Source organism: Lutjanus erythropterus, chromosome 8 (assembly GCF_056507025.1).
Source record: "Lutjanus erythropterus isolate fLutEry1 chromosome 8, fLutEry1.hap2, whole genome shotgun sequence".
Taxonomy (NCBI): Eukaryota; Metazoa; Chordata; class Actinopteri; order Lutjaniformes; family Lutjanidae; genus Lutjanus; species Lutjanus erythropterus.
In genome coordinates this window covers 25,280,735-25,300,822 of record NC_139324.1, presented here as the reverse complement: position 1 = coordinate 25,300,822, position 20,088 = coordinate 25,280,735, and the positions used below count along the sequence as shown (strand labels likewise).

Below are 20,088 nucleotides of genomic sequence, written 5' to 3'. Positions count from 1 at the left end.
CAGCTTCACTGTATACCACTTCAACAACATGTGTTGTTTGCAGGAAATCTTTATCTTTTGATTATACCTTAATGCAAATGTGTTACCAAACTCACCAATTGAAGACTTGCAGGGATTTAATTTTTAATTGAAACAAAGAGGATAATATCTTAATTGCAAATACATGTATTATTGTGGCCTCTGCATATTATTAATGCAGTACATAATGTATTAGCTGTATTATCATTTAAATTGAATCAGTAGCCTTGCACATTACTTTTGAGGCATTTATTTAATTACCATAAAAAATAAGATTGGTGGCCCCTGCCAGTGGGTCAGATTTTTCCACAATATCTGCTGGATTCTTTTATAACACAAAGAAATATTCATGTACTTGCTACTTTTTAAATAAGAAAATTAGAAAATTTGTTACTGTTGCGAAGGTCTTTTACTCATTCTTCCTTCCTTTGTCATGACACCAGCATACAGAGCAAAACAAGACGTGGGAGGAGGAATAAGAACATTGTGCTCGTGATGAGAATTTGTATAAAATGTCTTAATTTTGAGAAATCTTTTTAAAAAGGTGGTACAGTAATATTTCCTTTAACTAAAGTGAACACCAACCCTGAAAATGTTTGTACCTTCAGCTGAAAGGAGACGGCAGAACACTTTGGTGTTTTATCTTCTGTAGATTACTGAAGCTCCTTTTACAACAGCTTCAAACATTGGCGTTTTGTTCAGCTTAGATAAAAAGCATTTTGTCTGGAACTAAAAAAAATGTATTAATGTAGAGGATTTTTGTGCTGTAGTTGTAGAATAAAATGTAAAGGTTAATTTTAAGGCTTAGCAAAGTCTCTTACCAACTACAGACCTTCTAACCCACCTCCAAGCATTAAGGGGCCCCATTTTACTAGAATGGACTAGAAAAGTCTGGTAATATTTTTCTTACTTTGTCTTGTATTCTTTTCTTTTGGATTTGGGTCATTTAAGGGTTGAGCATTTGATTTATACATATAAAAATCTCTATTTCAAGTCTGTAAAAGTGAATGTGAGAGCATCACAGAGAGAAGAGTTTCAATTTTAGTTCCGGTCTGGTATTACCACAAAAAATAAAGGTTGGAAAAACTGGTGTTTCCACCTCCAGTTGTCTTTTGTTATCTGCTCAGCAGCTCCATTTTACATCCGAACAACAGATCACATATTCAGTTTTTTTTCTGGTTAACAGCTGTGAGAAAGGAATGTTGAATCCTTCAAAATATCAGTTGACAATCACTTTGCTTTGAACATCTTGCTGCGCTTTTTTCAGAGTATTGGGATTGCGATTGACAGATCTCACTGTGTCTTTGTGCTGTGAAAGATTAATTGTTAGTATTTAGTGGTGAATAGTACATGTGTCAAGAATAACTGTGAATTACACACTGTCTGCCCACGGCTTTAATTAACCAACATTGCTGGCACCATACGGAGCTGCTGCTGCTTTGCAGCCAGGCAGAGTGGAGAAACACTGCAAAAAAAAACTCTAATCACAGAATATGTGAAAGCTACATACAGTTTGTGCAAAACGTCTGAGCTCAAGAGGCTGAAGGAATAATAACTGTGTTTCAAGGACGGAAGAAAAATGCATTGATTGGAGTAAATAAGGTTGAAACTGTACAGTATTTGTTTGCAGCTCGTGAGAACTGGATTCTTGCAGTGATCGAAATAACAAATCTCAGACTCAGGCAGTCAGGAGCTTCCAGCAGCATGACACTCCACGTCATACCTGTCCTGCATCTTTATTAGCGAGACAAGGTGAAATCTTATTCTGTGACACATAACACTGTGAGTACTACAGAAAACTGTAACTGCCTCTTGGTAAAACACACAGTGGATATCTGCAATGTGAGAGTACAAACATTGGAGCTTGATTACCATCGCCCACATGTTCTATTTTTGCAGCATTGCTTCATATTTCAAAACAATATCTGGCATCTTGTCTTTAAACATTTCAGGGATTTAGACACAAAATAAACAACCATTTTATACAGTTTGCAGTTACAGTTACTGCAGACATTTCTGAACAGCTTTCTCCAGTCTGAGTTGCAGTTATCATTGTTCATTGAATGTGATCATGTGACCTGCATACTTTGAAATCCAAGATAAGATATGATAAGATAAGATACAATAAGACAAGATGATCCTTATTAGTTCCACATTGAGGAAATTTGCTGCGGCAAAATAGAAAGACACATAAAATAGAAAAAACATAAATAATGAATAAGTAAACAAGCAATATAAACAAGAGGAAATGTTTAAAAAATTATCAATATAATGACGAAGAAAAATAGAAAAAGGCTCAATATAGACAAACAACAGACTCAACAGTTGCATTTATACAATTGCACATAGGAAATATTGATTTTGCACAGTTGAAATGAGATGATAATACAACGGAGTGAAATATTTGAACTGCAACTAATGATTATTTTCATTATTGATTAATCTGCCATTTTTTTCTAGCTTAATCGAGTAATTATTCAATCCTCAAGCGCTTGTGCGGCTCTTTTTGGGCCATCAGCCACAACTCCACAGCACCCAGTACCTCTGACTCCACTGACTGAGACTGTAAACCACACACCACTCACAGTTAAAATGTCACCACCATCAACAGATTGTTTATGAGTATATATACTGTATATCTGAGAAACACATTTTATTTTTTACTCCCCATGCAATGCTGCTTTTTCCCCTTGTGCTGCTGTGTCAAATTGGATTTCCCCTATGGGGGATCAATAAAGGTACATCTCATCATATCTCTTACCAGAGCTCAGGGCGATGTCTTCAAGTGACCTGATTTGTCTGATGAACAGCACACAAACCTCAAGATATTTAATTTACAAAGATATAAAACACAAAGCACATTTAGAAATGGGACTGAAGTTAATGCAGCTTGGTAAAAGTTAACATTAACTTCATAATCCAGTCACTTAAGACCTGTCTAAATGTATTTGAGACATTTCAAGACAATTTAAGGGAGCTTAAGAAGGAAATCAGAAACTCTTTAACTTAAAAGAAAAAAATATATACATACAAAAAAATGCCGTACATATCAGTTATTATTTAATAAAAGACATTCTTCTTTTGAATATTGTGGTGATTATCATGTTGTGGGCTTTTTGTTGTGGTGAGTTTTTGGTCTGATTTTTGAAGTTCATTGATCCACACAAACACATTGTTTTCTGTCTGTAAGGTATGACTCTATCTATTTAATCCAGTCTGTTCTCATTCCTAACTTGTCAAATACCCAAAGTCTAAAATTCAGATTAGTGGATTTTAATACTTAGTACTTTTTAAGGACCAACAGATGCCTTGTTATATGTCCCCAGATGTCTACTTGTACCGGTATTCAAAATTAAATCTATCACTTGCCAGGTGTAATCAGTAAATACATTTCCATTGTCAAATTCTTATGATATTTAGATTTATGAGAAAGTAAAATGTGACAATTCTTTTTTTCTTGATACATAAACAGTGGTTGCACAATACTCCATACAAACGAAAAAGTGGCCAGTAATGACAATTAAAACAAGAAATATCTTCTTTTTTTTCTTTTTTTCTTCTCACAGCCACGTCTCCCAGAGCAGCTCCCTGGAGGAGGTTCGTCTGGACGGAGACAAGTTTGTGCCACCAGCGCCCCGGAAGGTGGAAATGAGACGTGACCCAGTGCTTGGCTTTGGATTTGTGGCAGGCAGTGAGAAACCTGTGGTGGTCCGCTCCGTCACGCCAGGTAAAGTGCGGTGATCTCTAATACAACAGTGACTCATTCGATCCATGGCCATTATCAACACATTCACTGAAAGAAATGAAATCCATCTAAAATGTGGCCAGATAGGAGAGAGGAAAACCCACTTGGGCTGTAGTTTACGTTGATGATTCATTGATTTTAGCAGCACTCAATGAGTAAGCATTCATTAGAGCCTTGATCCACAAGTCAGGACACCAGGAGAATGAGGAAAAATGGCGTGACTGCGCACCGTTTGTACCACTTAACTCTTGTTTTGGCAGGGGGTCCATCAGAAGGCAAGCTGATCCCAGGGGACGAGATCATCATGATTAATGATGAGCCAGTCAGTTCAGCACCCAGGGAGAGGGTTATTGACCTTGTCAGGTATGACAACACACTAAGGTGAGATGCCATTTGCCTGCTGTCAAACCTGCTGTCGATAATGCTGCAGTGCCTATAAAACGTATTCACCCTGTTTGAAGTTTTCATGTTTTATTGTTTTACAGTGTTGAATAAAAGTCGATTAAATGTGGCTTTTTTTGACACTTATCAACAGAGGAAGACTGTGAACATCTTAATTACAAATAAAAAAAAAAATCAAAATCAGTGCTTGTATGTTTTCACCACATTTAATAGGACAAATCATCACCAGTGCAGGCATTTAGTTTTTGAAGTGGCATAATTAGTTGAATCAAGATCACCTCTGTGTAATAAAGAGCTCTGTAGTATGAATACATCTATATTTATGTTTATTTTACTTAAAAATGGACAATGCACATTAGCACTTGACTGTATTGTGTAAATGTGCCAGATTTAGCCATACAGGCTAATTTTCATCTTCATATTGTCATATATATAAAACACATTAAGAGAAAACATACAAAATCACAAATAGTAAACAGTAGCTTTAAGCATGTAGATATATGACTGCATCATCAGTGTATAGGGATGTAACAATATGTTGAATAATGCAATATCATAATAAAAACAGTTTCAATACCATATCAGTGATTGTGTGACAATATCTACCGTAATATTAAATTGTTAATTATTTTATTTTATTATTTTTTATTTTATTTTATAAAAGTTCTGTTTTCTGACTGCTGCGTTGTTTTTGTTTTGCAATTGTACAAACAGAATTCATTGCCCAAAGATGATTTATTCTAATTTTTTGCACATGCTTAGGTCATGGCTGGCTGCTTTTATTTTATTCTATTAAAAAAGAAAAGCAGAAGCATTTTAAGATCAAAGGAAAATTGTTTTTGCTATTGTTACATCCCAATCAGTATCTGACAAATTACAGTAGGAGGACAAACTTCAGGTAATTCATTAGTATGAAAATGAAACAACAGAGGGAGTTGCACCTCGAGGTACACCAACATAATCAGTCATGTGTGAGGTCATATGACCCACATGAACACATTGTTTTCTGTTTGAGGTATGGTTTTAATTTAATTACATCAAGTGAAAAATTTAACTTTGATAACTTGGTAATTTCTTTAAATGAAGTAAGAAAGCCCCCATCACTCCACCTTGTCCAGTCTGATCTTAATATTTTCGAGAAGCAACTGCCAGAAGGATAGTGACCGGTCTGTAAGTGGTAATGACCATGTGTGTTCACTTTATTTGAACACTGGTGTAATTACTGCAGGTTTCCAAGAACTTGGAAACACTCCTTCATTACAGTAAATGGACCAATTCACAATTTCCTCCTTGTGGGTTTTGATAAATACTGTGTCTGTCTCATATACATCCTTTGCTCTGTTTGTACCTCAACGTCACAGATCTCATTACAAGTTGGGGTTAGTGGCAAAGGGGGTGCAAACCGCTATCTCTATTTTTATTGCCATTTGTGCTTTTTATGTGGCCTTTCACTACAAGCTGAGAGACATAGAAAACGGGTCGGTTGTAGCCCAATTTCCTATGTTGCTTAAAAAGTTCATTATTAGAATGGAAGTCAGCTCCCAGCGTTTTTTGAAGTGGACACACTGTTAAACCAAACTCCATTTTAAAAACAGTGTTTTATGGTGGGACCATATTTTTTGATAGCGAAAATTTCAGTTAGACCATCAGTCTTTCCTGATTCACTTCGATCTACAGGCACAATCGGTTCACGTGTAATTTAGTCAGTAACACCATTAACTAACCTGTAATGAAGTGTTTGCCACAGACACACACAACACATATTGATCGGCCTGGTCAACAAAGGAAATTGACGTATGTGGTTCAGACTACTGAGCAGGTTTATTGGGAAGGGGTTATGTGTGAATTATTTCGAAAGTGGCATTAGCATATATTAAATATACACTAAAAATTAAATGATTTACTTCAAAAAGTACAATAACACACACAGTGACAACAAAGGATCACTCCATGCTACACATGACTGAAAAAAATGGGATTGAAAAGCATAAGTTGGGATGGATACAAGAAAATGTCAGTGTCAAAAAGGCATCTTACTTCCCCTATGATTTGATGTTGCAAAACAATAAAACATGAAAAAGGAGGTGAATACTTTTAGCACTGCAATTAGTCCATGACTATAATTATTTTTGTCATTTTGTTCCTATAAATTTGTTTTGTAATAAATATTTTTCATTTTGTTGTTATAAAACCAGCTATTTCAGCTGGACATTTTTGCAGCCACCTGCTCCATTCACCGTGACTTAGCTGCTTGCTGGTGTTGATGTTTCTTCATGCGTCTCATTAGATTAATATCACTGACACAGCTGAGTGGCTGGCTGTGAGCGTTTGGTCCTCGTATGACCTGTGCGGCAGTCTGTAAACAGTACATTAGCACAGGGAAAACTGCCCATGTGGCCACTCCTTCACAGCTCCTGTGGCCTTGAATGAGCTCAGTCTCTGCAGTAAAAGTCTGCACTATGGAGGCAAGACAGCGCTGCCAGGAGCATCACTGGGACACAGTGTTCCTGCTGCTACCATCCACCATGATGCCTCAAAAATAACAACTGAAATATTCCCTGATTTGCCTTAACTACACTATTATGGTTATTTAAGATTTATTTTTATTTAAAAATAAATCTTTCATTATAAATATATTTTGTGTCTTTCAGGAGCTGCAAGGAGTCCATATTGTTGACCGTCGTTCAGCCGTACCCAGTGAGTTTCTCCATCTTCTATGAATGAAATCAAGTGCATTCCAATAGGCTGTTTGTGGAGCTGATTTTTTGTTGACTCTATGAAAGCTATTCATTAATCATACCATATGTTTGTGCTGGCACCGTATCAGACGATCAGTAATGCCTTAGCTGAGTGTTAGAGCCCCGCTAACTCAAAGGGAGTCCAATTGCTGCAGTCTTTTCCAAGTCTTCTCATGTTGTGGCGTCAGATCCTCGCAAGACAGACCTCAGATGAACCTGCCACATCAACACTTACCACCGCTCACAGAGCACCAGATGGTGGTGAACACAGTGCCATGAGCATATATTCGGCCTTTGTTTACAGTTCACATGATAAGTCACTGGAATTATTCTTGAATTTCCTCCAAAAATACGAATCATCAAGTTTCTGCTCACAGAAAATAACATATATGCTGTTTCTTGAGATGAAATCTGATAATTCTCTATCTTCTGTGAGACAAATTATGCCTTTATATCATTCATCAATAATATTTTATTAATGCTGAAAACAAGACGATAACTACATAAAAAGTGAAATCTATGATAACAATAACTATTGCACAATATACTTTTATCAATTAATGAAAATGAGACAAAAATGTTTGGGAGGGATGAGTCAGGGAGAGAGCCAATCATTTTGTGTGGTGGGGAGGTTACATGCTATGGCTGGGACGATATCTGCTGATTCGATACTATGATTCGATATCATGATTTATTGCAATTTTTGTTTGCTTTTTTAACACTAGACCAGAGGAAAAAGTTCAGTCATACACTTTGAGAGACAGATTTCATTTTCAGTCTTTGAGTTTTACTTAAGCAGCATCATTGCTTTACTGGATATAAAAGTAATAAATTAAATAGTTTTTGAAAAAGACTTTAGCTGTTCCTGCTCATCAAGCTGGTGCCATAAGATGTTTAAGGTCAAAATGAATGGAGCTCCTAAAAGCTGCACACAACACAACATTAGAATTTTACAATTCTTCACGTGAAATTGAGCTTTAAAACCGTCCTTTCAAACCCCCGAACTTGACTGCATATAAAAGTGGCAAATGAAATGTAAATCATCACTCATCAAGTAGTGACCAATACATAAGATATTAAATATAAATATGTGCTGCCATCTCCTAGCACACAATATCTCTTTCAAGTAGTAGCTGTATTTTGAGTTTGAGTTTTGACCTTTTAAGGTTGCTGTTGCTGGTAAGCCTGAAGTGTTGAAGCCAGAGTAATTAACTGAGTTTGCAATGTGAAGTCAGCAGCTATTAGTTTGTTCCCACATATCACAGGAAAAATACACCTTAAAGTCTGAGCGCACGTCGTTTTTGTCAAGCATGTGAAGCGAAATGGATTTGTTTGTTAAGATGTTACTGCCATTGCAATGCTAATTACATTAACGCACCAATGGGAATTCCTATTATGTGTTAGCATCCAGCTAATGGGCCAAGCGCTAGTTAAAAATCAATTCAGCTGTAAAAAAGTAGATTCAGGAATCATAAAAAAAAAAAAGAATTACGATACTCAAGAGAATTTTTTTTTTCTCACTCCTATTACATGTACACAACAGATAATACTGAGCCACCCAAGGAGTCACCAGCAAGCGCTTCATATGTCATGAAGTGTATAGAAATGTCAACATGGGGCGCCTGGGTAGCTCAGTTGGTGTGGTTAGTGTGCGTCCCATGTACGGAGGCTGTGAGTCCACTGCAGCAGTCATGGGTTCGTCTCCCGCCCGAGGCCCTTTGCTGCATGTCACTCCCCTACTCTCTCTCTCCATTTCCTGTCATATCTTCAGCTGTCCTGTCAGTTAAAGGCATAAAAGCCCAAAACAAAATTAAAAAAGAGATGTCAGCATGTGGGAGAAAGAGCAGAACAGAACAGACGTATGGATAAATTTCACTTGTTACTTTTGTATTATCTGAAAACAGCAGACAACTGCAGAGGATAACAGATGTAGCAGACAAACAGGCAATTCTGCTCTCTATTATGTATCATCACTTCAAGTGATGTCAGCCTGTTTTTCATCATAGTTTCATATAAAATGTTTAGAACCATCTGTTTTCTTCTTCTACCAAACCCTACGGCCTAAAACAAAGGCGTTAAAGGTGTAGCTTACATGGAGGAATGTAAGCTCAGTACTGCCACCTGTTGGTCAGGAGTATTAAAATTCCCCAATTCAGCGATAAAGGGCACAATGAGAAATAAATAAATAATTGTTGTCACCAAAATACAGTGATAATACACTACAGCGATAGCGCATGTGCGCATTAATAAGAGAATTGAAGCAGACATAGAAAAGTAACTAATTACTTTCATACTGCAGTAATTCAATAACTTTTGAGAGTAGTAACTAATAACTGTAACTAATTACTAAATTTCAGTAACGTGTCCAACACTGATTGTATAGCCTATTTTAAGTAAAGTACTATACTTAATGTTAAAGTTAATGTTATTGAGAGGTTAATAGATGTTTCCAGCGGAGTATATAATGAGTTTGGAATGTCTAGAGAAAAATTTAAATAACACATTAAACTTTAATCACACCTGATCTCAGTAGTAGATATCTATAGTAGATCTCATGATACTCTGTCAATTAAACTAGGCTAAAACTAAAACAATTCAGATGACTAAAATATGAATAAAACTAAATCTAAAAATTTGCTGTCTAAATTGATTAAAAAGTAATACAACTACTCATCATGCATTTCAGCTAATCCTGTTGTTTAGAGAGGCTTAGCATGATAAATGTTGAGTATTTTAACAGCCACCTAAAAAAGTGGCTTTAATTTGCAGAAAAACATCGGTGTAGTATTCCACAATACCCAGAGGACCAAGCAGCTCTAATAATCCGGCCTGTAATTGCTTCCGTTTACCAGCCGTTTCTTTGCAGCCTCGATGGCACACCAGCAGTGAGGGTGTCCTCCCTCTCATGCCCTTACACAGAGCCACCTTAATTGCATCAGCACTGAGTGGAGAAATGGGAGGTTGTCATGTTGTAAGAAGGGAGCATGTCCTTGAATTGTGTGCAGCTGAAAAAAAATACATGACTCATCTCCAGACTAACCGATTGTCCTTTAGGTCTCATTTCTTTCTCTCTTTTTCTCTCTTCTTTCCCTCCAAAAGTCGCCCAAATCGGCATTCATCAGCGCAGCCAAAAAGGCCAAGTTAAAGACTAATCCTGTTAAAGTCCGCTTCGCCGAGGAGGTCATCATCAATGGCCAGGTCCCCGTAAGTCACACTGGACACTGATTCATTCTGTACACATCGGGACTTTGAACAGGAGACGACAGCAGCAGACTCGAACTCTAAACGCTGGCAGAGCACAGACCCAAAATATTAGAAATCACTAACTGTAAAATGAAGACACGCATGAGCAAGAAATACACCCCCTGCTCCTATTTCTTTTCATCACACCACCATAGCGGGGATGAAACAGCATGTAGGTATGATTGACAGAAAAAAAAGGGACGCTCTCTTTCACAGAGAGCTTCCCTGATTTGTCAGATGTGTCACACAGAGAGGTGTTTTTTTTTTTGTTTTTTTTTTTTGAGAACATCCACAAAGTCAGAAGACTATCAGGGAGCCATATCCTCTGAGCACAAATGATAGCATCAGGAATAAAAGCAGACAGCGATTATCGAAGAAGATGAACTGTCTTGATCCTTTGTTTTGCTTTCACTGCATTGCAAATGAAATGAAATGCGACAAAGGATCGCAATAGGTCACTTAAAAGTTTAAAGAAATAGTTTGACATTTTGGGAAATACACTATTTTGCTTTATTACTGAGAGACAGATGAGAAAATCAATACCACTCTCGCACTGTTTCAGTGTCTGTTAAAGATGAAGCTAGAGTCTGGAAAACGTAGCTTACCATTAAGACGGGAAGCAGCAGGATGTGTCCAGAGGTAAAAACTCTCCCCTGACTCTCCCCTTCCAAGCGTGCAGGGCCCATGTTTGAAAGTAAAGCCCAGCGGAACTGAATCCAGCTCAGCATCTGATTTCATGTGGCCCACAAGAGCTTGCAAAGAACAGAATTTGTGCAATACAATTATATTCCATGTTTTGGATGCAAGGTTCAACATTTATGTTTTGTTTAAATTTTTTGTCACTTTTCCATTTGGACAAGTGAGTTAGAAATTTACTTGCCCAAAGTAATTTTTTACTTGCCTCTACAGAAACTGTTTTATTTATTAGCGATTATCAAATAACAACAAAGACTAGAGAATTATTGTATAAATGTCCTTCCCAGTTTTTCAGAGTCCAAGGTGATGTCTTTAAATGTCTCAATTTGTCATTCTAAAACAAAGACATTCAGTTTAGTATGATAATAAATAGAGAAAAGACGGAAATCTCCATATTTGAGTCTGAAAACCGTTTTTTGCCATTTTGCATGAAACTTTAACCGTTAAATGATTATCAAAATAGATTGGGCAAGTCAGTTGGCAGATTTACTAGCCTGACATGACATTTTACTTTCACCGGGCAAGCAGGCATTCCTTATTGTTTAGCCGTGCGGATTATGCGTCCCAGAATGCACCCAGATTTTGTCATCTGAATACTGAAGGTGTTTAGGTGCTAGATGTCAGTATACACAATATACCACGTGAATATCATGCAGTCAGTTCCAGCTGTAGCACTCCAATGAGTGGCTGTAGGTAGTAACGTTACAAAGTGTCCAGGAAAAGAAATGTTGACTCAGAGGGATGGCAGTTTAATGAGAGATGGGAAAGCAAATACACGTTTGCGCTTAATAAAGACAAGCCAGTATGTCTTCTTTGTAACGAGGCAGAGACAGTGCCAAAGGAATAAAATGTATACAGCGACACTTTGAGATGAAACATGGAGCCAATTAACTAATGTTAGCCGCCGAGAAAAGCATCAAAAAATCCAAGAATTAATAGGCAACCTGTGTTTTCAACAGAACAGTTGCAGAAAAAAGTGATGCAGCAATGAAATCCAGCTTTATTGTCGGAGAAATAGAAATAGAAAGTGTTTTTAGTGCAGTTTTGAAGCAGTGTATAAAAATATGCCCTGACCACATTTTTGTAAATAAATTGTAATAGTTCCGACTTCTGCTTTCAGAGTAGGTTTATTTTATTTTATTTATTTATTTTCCCTTTATTGAACCAGGCAAGTTATTAAGAACAAATTCTTATTTATAAAGTAAATTAGTTTTTATGGTATTACTAAAACCGATAACGATCAAGTGCAGAGGCAGTTATGAAATATGATAACAAGTAGATAATCTATATAATCTTACATTTACAACCGCCCCTCAGAGGGCAACCATAATGCTGATTATCTAGAGCCCATGTTTGGTATGTCCATCCTGGGCTACTGTAGAAACATGGTGGTCTCCATGGAAGAGGACCTGCACCCTCTGTAGATGTAAAGATATAGAAGGAAACAAAAACACAACAGTTCTTATTTTTGATGTATTTATATACTAAAACATGTAATTTCTGCCATATTTGCAGATAATTCCCGCTGGACCTTGAAAAGCTCACTAATTAACATGTTATACATTATAATGTTTGTTTATTGTGTAGAAATGAGTCGCTCTGCAAGTCTCTGTGTTAAGCTAAGCATCTCCTGGCTGCAGCTTCATAATTACCATACAGAGTGTGGTGAGAGTGAGAGTGCTATCAGTTCTCTCATCTTAGCAGGAAAGCAAATAAGTGTCTTTCCCAACATGTGGCACTATTCGCTTAATTTTCCTTTAATCCCCCGAGTCACTTTCATACTGAGCTCTTGAATGTGCAATCATGCTCTAATTGAAGAATTTTCAAACTGAACTCCCATGCACTTTAACTACAGCATATAAACAACTCTCAAAAGTGAAAAGTGAGATTTGTTGATCAAATGATTCTTAATCCATCCTCAGGAAACGGTGAAGGACAACTCCCTTCTTTTTATGCCAAATGTTCTGAAGGTGTACCTGGAGAACGGGCAGACTAAATCATTTAAATTTGACAGCAACACATCCATTAAGGTAGGTGCCGTAAAGAAATGCAGTTGTGTAAAGTTATGTTCAGTTTAAATATTGAATGTTATGCACAGATGCTCTGCACATGATAAAGCTCAAACTCCTTTCATTATGGCCTTCAGAACCTTATCTGAACTTGAATTATGATTCAAACAAAAAGCATTTGAAAGTAATTAACTGTGAAACTGTGGAGTACTCAGTCAGCAACTCACATTTCCTTCGTTAGCTGAAATTCTGATTGTATGTTCAGCGGTGGTCACGTTACTTTTTGTCTGTGCGTTCAACCGTGAAAATGATTTATGGTCATGGCACTGAGCTGAGCACGAGCAGGCTGCTGCATCTGCACGGCTCTCATTTTGCATTAACCATGACTTTGTCTGTGTGAAAGGATGTTATCTTGACCCTGCAAGAGAAGCTATCCATTAAGAGCATCGAGCACTTCTCTCTGATGCTGGAGCAGAGAGCGGAGGGATCTGCCAGCAAACTCATGCTCCTGCATGAGCAGGAGATGCTAACTCAGGTGAGACGGCTCTCATGAGTGCTTCTAAACAGGACACAGGCACTTAAATAATACACTTGAAGGCAAAACAGATGGGTAAGGGATTTTTGTATTCATGCTGTTGTAAAACAGGAGTGAAACAGCAGGCTCTTTATCAGTTTGACTGGTTATACGTGAAGAATGTTAAAGGTTTAGGTTAAGGTTTAAAGGCTAGTTTGACCTTCTGTGAAATATTCACTGTCTTGCCAAGAGCTAGTCAAGATCAATACGTCTCTGAAATAGACCTTCAAGAAAATCACATCTTCTTGTTTTTATAGTTAAAGTCCACATGAAACAGAGAGCAGAGTGCTATGGCGAGGCAAAGTCTCTCCCCCTCTGATGGACCACCATGGGACCTTGCTTCACAAAAATATGAACGACAGATATTTTTTTGATCACGTTTGAACTGTGCCATGAACTACACATATGTTTGTCAACTGAAAAGATAATTTTACAAGTTGATAAAGTCGGCGTTAGTCGTAAAACTGTTGATGTATAACACTGTGAAGATACGCAGTGAGAAAGACTACACAGCCAGAAATCACGTAAGTGATGTCATGACTTTCTACCTCCAAAAACTAATATTAGCTGCTGAAGCTACATTGCCTGTGTGTTTTTGTACTGGGATATAGTCACACGAGCAACAGGTCTTGCTTGTTGTTTTGGTTCCTGGCTGATAAAAGGACCAGGAGTCACTAGATAAAACACTTCAGGTAAGATACGTTACAGTAGACAGAGATGTTAGTGATGTATGTGGTGCGAGATGAGATATGTAATTCACTGGGCGCTTTCACACAAGACTAAACTAACCTACAACAAACCTACCCCAAACTCTTTAAACTGACAAATATCGTCTGACTAATTTATGGCACAATTCTAACAGGATCAAAGAATGATTTGTCTCTTTCCGTAACTTCCTAAACTTCCTATTTTGTCTGATGTAAGGTCCAATGAGACAAACCAAAAGGGAACTGACTTCGGCTCTCTATCTGCTTTGCATATTTATGCATTTCTTGTAAAAGCAGGCAGTTAGAGAGAAACTAGCAGCAGATATTGATTGGCTTTTACAGTAGCCAGTAGCACTGAATGTGTGTTACGCCCCACTGCCATGCAGCTACAGTGGTCCGCTAACTGAACATAACCTCTGAGGCAGATGGAGGTTTGACAACAGGGAATACAATACAAATTCAGCTAATTTAGCTGATTTGCTAACTGAGCTAACAGCACTACTGTTAGCAGTTAACTACGAATGGCAAACACTGATGTAACATGCTGTTGCTAACTAGCTAGCTAATGAATATTGGCTCTGTGTGTTTGATTGATGGCTCGATGGATGTCATGATGTAAATGGCTGACATTGGTTGCTTCTGGCTTACATAAACACACACCTCATCTAATCTCAGCTATGAAGAAAGCAATGAGCTTATTTCGCAATAATTCAAATTTCTCCTTGAATCGCTGTCAAAACTGTATATTCATTCTGACAGACTCTGTGATCTTAGTTCATCTCACATGTTGCAAGTAATTAAACGCACTGTTTTTTTTTTTCGGAGGCAAAAGCTTGACTAATGAGTCCCTCCTTATCTTCTGACCGGTGCTCCAGGTGACACAGAGGCCAGGGTCACACAAGATGAAGTGCTTTTTTCGCATCACTTTTGTCCCAAAGGATCCTGTGGACCTGCTGAGGAGAGACGCAGTAGCATTTGAGTACCTCTATGTTCAGGTGAGTATCAGAAGATGCAGATAACACTTAACACATACAGTATAGTTTAAAGGGATAGTCTGGATTATTTAAAGTGGGGTTGTATGAGGAACTTAATGATAGTAAATATATCAACAACATTATATGGCTGTCAGAACGCCCCAGTTAGGAGCAGAGAGGAGTACTGCTGTGGACAGAGTCAGCAACAGAAGGCATTTTAGTGACTTTCCTTTTTTAGTCCCACAATGGGGATATTTTTAAACACGAGGAACTAATATAGGAACTAAAATAGGTTGTAAAGTACAATATAAAGAACAGTTTACACCACTGGAAATAAGAAATACTGACACTGCACAGTCAAAATGATAATACACCCGACTGAGATATTGATATTGCACAGTTTGGATTGATAAAATCTCCACCTAAAAAAATCAATATCAGTTTAAGTGTATGCCATAATTAGAACAACCACTGCTTTACTGTGCTGTCAGAGAGAAAACAGCAGCAGACAGATGGGAAACTGCTGTTATACAAGGCAATAATCGCTCTTTCTTTCCAAACTAACCAAACTCCATGGGTGAAATTAGTTATTTTACCTTGCAGAACTCAGGAGCTGCTGGACTACCTTCATTTTTTTGTGTTATTGTGAGACTTTGGTGAATCCTTACTAGTCTTTCAAAGCATCAAAATCATGCAATAACACAAACTAACCAACAGACTGAAACAGCGGTAGACCAGCGGCTCTTGTGGTCTACGAGGTAAAGTTGATGATTTCGCTAGTGGACTATATGGATTACATAACAGCCGTTTCCCACCAGAATAGGCAGCCTGACAGCAAAATAAAGCACTGAAATATTCTAAATATTGTGTACACTTAAACTGATATGAATAATTTTTGGCGAAACTTTTTTGTCCACAGCGGTACACTGCTTAGTTTCCTACACCAGTACTCCTGCTGCTTCTCCAAAATGACGGCATCTACTGCACATAATACACCATATACACACTGTGGATAAGTACCTCATGCAAACTGACTTCAAATAATCTGAACTGTCCCTTTAATACATACAGTGTAGTTAATGGTGAAAGTTTGTAAAGATGTTAATCTTAAACATCCCACCACGAGGACCTTGTCTCATCTTTAGTCTATAATAGAGGCCTTGGCAAACACATGGCTGCTGTAGGTGTGTTGTTGTCTTGTATTTCATGATAAGAAGAGTAACTGAAGTGTAACCTCCTCCTCCTCCCCTCCTCTCCCTCTCCGGCTTCTTCAGAGCTGTAATGACGTGGTATTGGAGAGATTTGGGTCAGAGCTGAAATACGACACAGCGCTCCATCTTGCTGCCCTGCAAATGTACATTCTAACCATCAACACCAAGCAGTCCCAGAAAGTTTCCCTCAAGTATATCGAGTAAGTAGACTGGATTTCACACTGTAACACGCCGGAACTCTTTTGTTGTTTCTCATGACTTATTATATTATCATTACATTACAAAGGACTCTTGACGAACCCTTTCCTCTTCAGGAGCAAGTGCTTCTGAGTAGAACCCCAGCCCTTCAGGTTGAACCCTTTTGGAACCCTCTTTCCTCAGATTGTAGTGAATACTAATATGTCCAGAGTGCTGTTACACAGTGAAACCCGTAACGTTCTCACAGTGTTGTTCTGCTGCAGTGCCAGAGGATCCATCCCTGCTGGTTAGCTAACGACTCTGATTGTACCCTGTCAGTTAATCAATGCGCCACCTGTGGGTGAAGAATGATGACTTGACTGTTTGTCATAGCGATGGAATGACCTTCTTTAATCTTTATCAATTGCGCGTCTGCAGGAAGGAGTGGGGTCTAGCCTTGTTCCTGCCCCCTGCTGTGCTGTCGAGCATGAAAGAGAAGAACATCAAAAAAGCCCTCACTCACATCCTAAAAACCAACCAGAACCTGGTGCCGCCTGGTAAAAAGGTACAGTGTGCTACCTCCTCCTGTTTCTCTCTTCATCTCGCTCTGTTTACCCAGCTGAAAAGACTCTTTACCACCACCTAGTGGAGTGTTAAGTTTAAAAATAATGTGGCTGTAGAACTGTGCGGATGCTGGACTGATAATGTTACACCTTTTTCTTAACACATTCTGCTGTGAATACCTCATTTTAATAATTCCAGTCTGTATCTTATCTTGTGTCTCTTTTTTCCTCTCCTCTCCAGCTGACCGCCCTGCAGGCAAAGGTTCATTATCTGAAGTACCTCAGTGACTTGAGGCTGTATGGAGGACGTGTGTTTAAATCCACACTAATTGTGAGTGAAACCATCCTGCTGCTTCACATTATATGCAGCCAGTATATGGCAGAAAAGTACCAAATGTTTATTTATTACAATTTTTTAACATTAAAAGCTTCTTTTGAGGTGTTAGAATCAAACTTTGATGAAAAAAATGTTAACTGAATTAAGTGATTCATCGGATTGAAGGGAGATTTGTGCTTTAAACATACTGTCATTTTGCACTACTTGTAATTTTGAACTGCCAATATATGCATTTACTCAGAAGAGTATGCCTATATTTTCACATTTGATGTATAGTTTTGTTGAAAAATTGGCCTTAAAGCTGCTACAAGGAACTTTAATTTTATGTTATTTAAGACATTGCTATGGGCAAAAAAGCGGTGGTGTTTCCACCACCATAACCACAAAATATAACGTCAAAAATAAAATTATCTAAATAAAAATCTCCTCCTGCTTTCTTTTTAACTAGCTTATGTACCTCTCACTGTAACTTTGGCTGTGAAAATGTAAACTCATTTCATCTGATTTCAAGGAGAATCCAACCTGGCGGCAGGCATTAAGAATAACTATATAGAAATAAACAATCTTCCTGCAGATGGTTGTGTTTTCTTACATTAATCATACAGAGACATCAGTTAAAATATTCTTGCAGTGACTTTAAATTTAATTAAACAGTTGAAAAATAAAAAAAATCTTACATTTAACTAACTTTTTAAACTGACAGGTCGACACTCTGAATCAACCTTCTTTAATGGATAATGTATATTTTATTAATAATAATTTATGGCGCTGTTAGACTGCTGCTAGAATGTCCCATTAATAAAGGTACGTGCCTTCATTTGTATGCAGCATGCAAGAGAGCAAATAGTTTTTGATGGCAGTGAAAATTTTATTTTTGAAAGGCTTAATACCAACAAACATGGATTGAAACTGAATATATCTTTAGATAAAACCATGTGAATTTTGCAAATGATTACATGCCTATTTTTCAATAAATTTAGACTTTTGGACTTAACGACACTCTGGATTTATTGGAAATGTTTGGATCAGACTGGAAACAATCCTACACAGCCACCACTGGAATCTACTTCTACAAATACTATACAGTTTTATATTGATCCCATCTGTCCAGGTCAAATTCATCACTATAAACAGATGATAATTATAATGAATTTTTAAAAATCTTTCTCTTTATTTCTCATGCAGATAAGCATCTAATTGATATCTGTGTATTTATTAAATGAAAAAAGTCACTGACAGCTTTGCTATTTACTGAATTTTACTGCTGTTTCAAAGCTTTTCAAAATACTATACAGATTAAATCATTGTACTGTGTATGATTTGAGTGCACCATCTGTTAACTAAAGTGGTTTAAATGCACTATAATACAGTAGCTATAGTACTGAATATAAAATATGTTGCATCTGCAGCTCAGTTTTTGCACTTTACCTTACGCTTCGAGGAGACTAGACTTTTTCATGTAGGGTAAATAGCTTTCTTTTCCTATCATGTTTTCAATGTGCACCCTCCACCTGCCTCAGGTAGCCAGCAGATTACCACAAGACAAAGTATCATGGGAGTAAAGTAAAAAAAAAAATATTGCATTAGTTCAGCCTTTTTTTTATTTATTTGTTGTCAATGCGTAAGAGGACCTAAAATGAACACGGTTAAGCAGACTTGATTACTATGAGAGAATTATCTAAACAGAATTTGTATAGAAATGATTCTGTCCAAAGCTTTTTGATCCATATAGTTTCCACTACAATACTAAAAATATTAGCATAGCTAAATCTTTATCTGCAACTGACAATACCTGGTTTAAACAGAATATAAAGACGTGCAAAACAAAAAACAGACAAACAAAAAAATGTGCATCATTCATATGTCAATTTAGAATTTGAATCTCAACATCATGAATCAAACTTCAAGCTATTCAGTGTAGCCCTAACCAGATGACATGCTGCTATATGTACTGACTCTCTCTTCTCTTTTACAGCAAGGCGAGAAGCACACAGAGGTGACGCTGCTGGTGGGGCCTAAATATGGCATCAGCCATGTTATCAACACCAAAACAAACCTCGTGGCTCTTCTGGCTGACTTCAGCCATGTCAACCGCATTGAGATGTACACAGAGGACGAGAACAGGGTCAGAGTGGAGCTGCATGTTCTGGACGTAAAGGTTAATAAACCTCCTGCTTTTTAAAATATACAGCAAGTAAGCATGTGCTGACTGGTTCAACCATTCTTTAGAATTGGGACAAATAATTTCCTACCAAAAAATGACTCAATGTTTGAAATTAGTACTTTTTAAAATTTAATTTAAAAAATTAAATTTAATTAATTAATTAAATGTAAATCAGTCCCCACTTAGTCCCCCCCAAGTCAAAAAGTCTGAAAATAAGTTTTTTCTGCAATATTCATTAAATATATGCTCTTTAGGATGTATAAGATGATTTCACCTAAAAAAATATCATGTGTTCTTTGTGTTATAAATTATATTGCATTTGTTGTTTATTGCAAAGACAGATTACATTATCAACAGAAAGTGGGCAACATTATAATATTTATTTCCTGAAAAAAACACATCAAACTTTTTTAGTTTACAGCTTATTAAAGTATCTTGTATTTAATGCAACAAAAATCCTCATTTTTTTATACATGTTTTATATTATAATATGACTGTGTGTGATGGAGTTGACAAAATGCAAGCCTCTG

At 37.2% G+C, this 20,088-nt stretch overlaps 1 protein-coding gene across 3 annotated transcripts in view; it reads left to right on the top strand.

Annotated features, from left to right (window-relative positions):
• Positions 1-20,088, top strand: part of LOC146322903 (FERM and PDZ domain-containing protein 4-like) — a 59,021-nt gene that overhangs the window by 28,325 nt on the left and 10,608 nt on the right. For 2 of the 3 annotated variants that reach the window (XM_084725030.1, XM_084725031.1), the window contains exons 3-13: positions 3,585-3,745; positions 4,024-4,144; positions 6,817-6,862; positions 10,003-10,107; positions 12,765-12,872; positions 13,255-13,386; positions 15,008-15,127; positions 16,381-16,517; positions 16,933-17,059; positions 17,299-17,388; positions 19,370-19,552. In XM_084725030.1, coding sequence (XP_084581156.1) covers positions 3,585-3,745; positions 4,024-4,144; positions 6,817-6,862; positions 10,003-10,107; positions 12,765-12,872; positions 13,255-13,386; positions 15,008-15,127; positions 16,381-16,517; positions 16,933-17,059; positions 17,299-17,388; positions 19,370-19,552 — 1,330 coding nt within the window. The remainder of the gene's footprint in view (positions 1-3,584; positions 3,746-4,023; positions 4,145-6,816; positions 6,863-10,002; positions 10,108-12,764; positions 12,873-13,254; positions 13,387-15,007; positions 15,128-16,380; positions 16,518-16,932; positions 17,060-17,298; positions 17,389-19,369; positions 19,553-20,088) is intronic. The other variant, XM_084725032.1, reaches the window with a different exon arrangement.